Here is a 6,335-nt window from a genome sequence, read left to right as displayed (position 1 = left end):
GCTATCTTTTTTGGTAAAGATCTTTCCTTAAATCAAAGAAAAACAAAACCACAATATCACACAAGCTAAAATAGCTGAAATAGCTGAAGATTTTGAGATACAATCATTACTTAATAAACACTGTATTAATTCATGAGTCATTAAAATAACTTTAGATTATATAGTTCCATAGATATTTAGTTATGAAATTTATCATCACTCAGTTCTTACTATGTGATTATTCTTATATTTGATACATTACTTATCAAAACCAAATTTTCAAACCAGATTGACATGTATAATATCATTTAGCATGCATAAAAGTCATATGAGGGCTGGAGAGATGGCTCAATGGTTAACAGCACTGACTGCTCTCCCAGAGGTCCTGAGTTCAATTCCCGGCAACCACAGGGTGGCTCACAACCATCTGTAATGGCATCCGATGCCCTTTTCTGGTGTGTCTGAAGACAGCTACTGTGTACTCATATACATAAAAATAAATAAATCTTTAAAAAAAGTAAGCTCACAAAAAATCATATGAAATAACTATGAAAACATTATCATCTATAACTGACCTGTGATACAGTCAAACTTGTAGAAACTAAGCCATTGTTAAAAGCTGATGAATTCAGAAAGTCCTGACACAGCTGAAGCATAATAGAGTGTTGATGTTTGGTCTGTTGTTATGTATTGTAATGCTAAATTCTGTTTCCAGAAATTCTAATTGCCTATGAGTGAATTCTCACTTTTACTATAGTTGATCCTAGCCAAAAGGTAGAGAAGCGATGAATTCTCACTTTTAACAGCTTTTATTGAACAAAACTTGTTCCTTAATTTAAAATTATGAATTAAATAAAAATGGAAGTCATTAATGGAAAGATTAGAGATAAGTGTATTTTGAGTTACCTGTTGGGCGTTGCAGTAAGGGAAGAGAGGAAAAAGGAGACTGAAAGAAGAGGAAGCCACCATGAGGAGATGGACCATGAGCACATGGCCAGGAGAAACAGTAAGTATTTGGGGTATGCTGCAAGAGTCTGAAAATCATTGAATGAAGACAGCAGACTCAGATAGTATGCAAAGACAAAGATTGTTTATTCTCCAGAAACATCTCACATGGGGGAGGGGTGTCAACCATTCTTCTAAATGGTGACCCCAGACAAAGGCATGCAGGCCTTCTTATAGGGAACTGGGAAAACTCTCTAGAAGGATTAGGTAATCTAAATTTCATTGGTGGGTGCTTGGGAGGTCATAGTTGGTAAATGGTTTGCTTTCCTATGTGATGAGCCATTAGCTACAGGATAAGATAGGACTACCCAGTACATCTAGGCCATCCTGGGATAAGATATTTTCCCATTTTTCTGGTTATCCCCAGGCTGTTCTTTGGGAGGGAGTTTTATGATCTTGCTTCTTGATTTTGCGGTCTGTTCCTGGAGCTGCTATTTTTTGGCCTAGTTTCTGGACTTACGGTTTTTTCCTGAAGCTGGTGCCCATGGCCTTTTTTTTTTTTTTTCAAAATCAGGACTGGTCTTTAAATGGAGACAAATTGGTTTTATGTTGACCTTTCAATACCACTGGAGAAGTAGCCAGGCCAGCAGTTAGCAAAGTAGAGAGCAAGCTATCTCAGAGTCATGCCAGGCCCGTGATACTGGTCTTCTTCTTTGTTTTCCTTTCCATTACAAAGAAGGACTGCTTTCCCAGAAGCTTTCCTCCTTTTGGTGTGTATCTATCTTGGGCAGAGCTCTCTGGCCAGTGCTCTGGGTTCAGTGCACTAAGAAAGGGTAAGAATCTGATACAGGGTAGGCTTAGATGCTTGCTCTGTTGTACTTGAACTAATTTAATCTTACCCTGTGTAGCTTACTAGTGAATGAGACACAGACTATGGTTACTTTAATAGGTTTTGACAGTTACTGGGTAACTCCTAATCTACTGAACTTAGGCTGGCTAAAGGATGCATTGTTTCCAGTATTAATGCTTTGTCCACAATAATGTGAATTTTAAATACTCTGCTCTATCCCAGACTGTTGAGCCTAACACATGTGGAAAGGTATTCTGTGGTGTTTGGTGAAGAGAGTAATAGAAAACAGTTCAGTTAGCAAAAAACACAGTCCAGGCATAACTCTCAATTCTGTGCAGTTACTGGCTGTGCAACACAGAACAGGTTACTAAATCACTTTTAAGTGATGTCTTATCTGTTAAGCTGAGGAAAACGCCTTTTTTTTTCATATGCCATTGCAGTAAACAGGGTAGTATTTGGGAAGCACTGGGGAGAATTTTAAGCATCATTCCTTGACTTTCTCTCAGTCTTTTGAAAGCTGTGACAAATGTAGAAAGTATATATCTGTAGAAGAGAAAGTGGAAGGAAAAAGTTGCCCTCTGCTTCTTTATTTCATCAGAAAACAATAATAAGGGGTCAAGCACAATATAAAGAATTAGGATATGGTGAATAGAATGACCTGTGGATGACAGATATAATGTAGAATCAAAGATGTTACACTTGATTGTCACCAATGCTAGAAGGATAGAGAAGGAGCGAATACTCATAGAAACTGACTGTGTTAAAGAAATCCCTTTATCACACTGTGCTGGCTGCTTAGTTCCTGATATTCTCTTAAAATAAACCCAAAGGCTCTTTCATATTCTGACTACATAGGCCCAGAAAAGCATACTTCTATCACCTGGGGTACATGTATGTGGAACTTCAGTGAGATTCCTAAAAGTCCTGTTGTCACACTTACTGTGTCTTTGACCTAGTGATCTACAGTGTTCAAACAACTATCTATTTACCTTGATGCTTTTTCACCCTTATACAGCTTTTATGCAGTTAAAATAGTGGTGAACTGCCACCCTTATCACTTTGTAATGGAATAAGCCTTTCATATTTATTTTAAGTATGACCTCTCTGTAAACCTGTTTTGGTTAATGGTATAGGATAAGAGGAAATTAAACAAACACCTTGACTGTTCTTTGTCTTTCATTTAAAGGAAAAACAAAGCCCATGCAATTAAACTTTGTTTTCCGTGGGATTAAATTTATCTGCTCATTTGGGCGATTTTCATAGTAAAGTCATGTACCAGGCACTCCCCCCATTTCTAGCCCTGGCTACATTCTCAGTAGGGATTATTTAATCAAGACGAGTATTTATGCTGCATTGTTAGAAGTATATACTGCAGTAGAATATGTATAGGCTCCTTAGCATACATTTATGTCAATAAGGAAGATGGAAATGACTTTAAAAGGAAGCCACAGAGAACTATATCTTAAATAATGAGGAATCAAATCTTACATGGTTCTGGAAGAGACAGATCCTGGCTCCTGTGCTTTCCTGCCTCCTGACTCTTTGTGACCTGTAGTTCTGTGCCTTTCTGGCTGTGCTTTGGAATTTGGTTAGTTGGTACTTAAGGGAAAATCTCTAATCAATATATATTCATGACCTCGGAAACCTATGTGACTGTAAAGCATTTTTATTTCTATTCCCACAATCTCATGGAAAATATACTATATATCTCCACAGTCTCTCTTGGGCATTCATCTTGATCTCTGTTTCCACAACACTCTCTTCACAGCACCCTTGACCTCAGCGTTCCTCAGGCTGTAGATCAAGGGATTCAACATAGGGTTGAAAAGGCTGTAAAACAGGGAAAGGATCTTCTGCTGCGTTTCAGGGTGCTGGGACTTGGGGGCCATGTACATGACGATGGCGCTGCCAAAGAAGAGTCCGACCACACAGAGGTGGGAGGAACAGGTGGAGAAGGTCTTTCTTCGGCCTTCCCCCGACTGGATCTTCAGGATAGATATCAGGATGCGCGTATAGGAGACCAGCACAAAGCACAGCGGTCCCACTAATATGAACACAGAAGCTGCAAAGATGACAATTTGGTTGAGTGTTGTGTCAGCACAGACCAACTTGAGGACAGACAGTATTTCACAGAAGAAGTGGTTGATTTCATGGCGCCCACAAAACGGCAGCCTCAAGATAAGAACAATGTGGATCAGCGCTAGGAGGGAGCCACATGCCCAAGAAGAAACAGCCATAGCTGTGCACACTTTCCAGCCCATGATGACAGAGTATTGTAAGGGTTGGCAGATGGCCACATACCGATCATAGGACATCATCACCAGAATGAGACACTCAGTGTGAGCAAAAGCCATGTATAAAAATGTCTGCATTATACATGGGGCAAAAGAAATAGATTTTCTCTTGGCGAGAAGGTTAGCCAACATCTTGGGGACGTTGTTGGTAGCGTATGAAATATCGACGATGGCCAGGTGGGAGAGAAAGAAGTACATGGGAGTGTGGAGTCTACAGTCAAGCCAGATGAGCCCCAGAATGACTCCGTTTCCCAGCAGAGTGAAAGTATAGAGCAGGGAGAAGAGGGCACAGAGGAGCATCTGCATCCGCGGGCTGAGTAGGAATCCCTGCAGGATGAACTCTGGGACCCATGTCTGGTTCCCTGTCATGCCCTCGTGACGGGGCCTGTGAAGGTCACTGCTGTGGACAATGAAATGTGTGCTAAGGAGCAAAGACAAATATGGATTAGTTGTTTCAGAAATAGAGGGTTGGTTCCTTATGCACACTGTGTGCCTTTCAGTTAGCAATCACTTTCAGAATCCTTATGTCAAATCATTGAATACATTGTAACAAACCATGAAAATCCATTACAGGTAACATAGATATAATCACAAGCTGTTATATGATATTCCCATTTCAACATTTATTTTCAAACACAAGATCATGGTGACAGCCAGAGATTTCATTTTTTGGAATATCAAGCTATTTCAATTTTGGGAAGAGATTGCAGCCATATGTCACCTGCTTTGCTTTCTATTCAGTTTTCAAGTTTTGTTTCTTCATTTTTGAACCAAGTCTTTCCCGTTTTATGAGTTATACAGAGTACATTGCACATGGCAGGAACTCAACCAATAATTAAATAATTAAACAGTTAGTATGCTAGTGAATTGTGTAAGAAGTGATTACAAATGCAACTTCAAGGCAGTCTGTTTTTATCTGTGTTTACTAGTCTTAATGTTTCAGCAAATAAAACTTATACTAATGTTTTTGCTTATTGATGTTATCCACACAGCTCTAGCTCCTCACTTTGAAGGCATAAGGAAAAAAAGACATCGTTAACATGGCCAGAGGTAATAGAAGCAGTTCTTGAGACACTGACAAGGTAAAAAGTTGTTTAAGCAAAAATTAAACACCATAATCTTCTTACTACTATATGATACCTTTACAAGTTTGCTTTTTCTGGATGCTGGTCCCAGAACAGTTGCCCACACAACTCAGTGTATAGAGCATGGATGTGTGGACAGATAACATGAATGTAATTTATACTGCATTGAGAATAAAATTGTACAGCCTCAATATAAAGACTTTGACTTGTCTTTTTGTGCTCGTTTTGTCCTGTTTGGCTGTTGTCTCTTTAAGGCCTGCTCCTTTCTGAAGAGGAAATGGAGGAGTAGACCAAGAGGAGAGGGAGATGGAGGGAAACCTGGAAGAAGTTGAGGGAGGAAAAACTGTGGCCTGGATTCATTATATGTGAGGAGAAGCTATTTTCAGGAATAATTCAAAAAATAAAAAGGATAAAATGAAAAGGATATACTGCATATTAATCAGGGTTTTCAATCCTTTTTTCTCTCTGGTTTCCATCCTACCACAAATATGGTTATAGGAGCTACAGGAATGGAAAGATCAAAAGTTCTATACAAATATAGAAATATCGAATGATCAAGGGGTCACTCCTAATGTGAAGCTTATGACTCAATGTCTGAAAATGCCAACTCAGTCTCAAGCACAGAACAGTCATTGCTCAGAGGTTGACCCTGTGTTTCCCACTCAGTGTCATGATTTCTCCAGCCATTCTTCCCTTCAGACCCAGTTTCCCTAAATGGCTACACTTAGCAAAAGATCCTTTACTCACTGTCAGGAGCCATAATGGGACAAGCTAATAATTAGCAGGTTATCATCCTGAAATGGCTTGCCCTGGATTATTATATAATCTGTGACAAGGGAGTCCTTATTCAGCAAGGCCGTAAGGAACTTATTTTAGGAAAGATTCCTGCTATTAATATACTTCTCCTATTATTATTAAACATATGTAACAATCACTAAGCAATGGCACAGCCTTTTGGAGTAGATCTTTGCAGATCCATGAAGATGTACTGTCTTGTAGTGATGCTATATAGACAAATAGATGACTTCTTAAGTCTTAATGATGGTCCTGTAAGAATTCCTAAAATTATATTGATGATTGCTATTAAGTTCTTTTATAGTGAGACTGCTATTAAGTCCCTTTCAAAACTGCAATGAGAACTCTGCCAGTCTTCCAAGTGTCATTAGTTAATTGCTCTTAGAT

The 6,335-nt window shown here is 39.1% G+C and overlaps 1 protein-coding gene across 1 annotated transcript; it reads right to left on the bottom strand.

Moving 5' to 3' along the window:
• Nucleotides 1-3,504: 3,504 nt before the first annotated feature.
• On the bottom strand, nucleotides 3,505-4,437 carry LOC114628533 (olfactory receptor 2A5). The gene has a single exon (XM_028776420.1). The coding sequence runs from the start codon at nucleotides 4,435-4,437 to the stop codon at nucleotides 3,505-3,507; it is 933 nt and encodes a 310-aa protein (XP_028632253.1).
• Between the last annotated feature and the right edge of the window lie 1,898 nt (nucleotides 4,438-6,335).

This window comes from Grammomys surdaster, unplaced genomic scaffold (genome assembly GCF_004785775.1).
Source record: "Grammomys surdaster isolate TR1022 unplaced genomic scaffold, NIH_TR_1.0 269, whole genome shotgun sequence".
Lineage (NCBI taxonomy): Eukaryota > Metazoa > Chordata > Mammalia > Rodentia > Muridae > Grammomys > Grammomys surdaster.
Note: the sequence above shows the minus strand (reverse complement) of the source record. Positions and strands in the feature narration are given on the sequence as shown.

Excerpts from the sequence above, each read along its gene's own strand:
- LOC114628533 (XM_028776420.1), bottom strand. The coding sequence starts at position 4,437 with ATGACAGGGAACCAGACATGGGTCCCAGAGTTCATCCTGCAGGGATTC.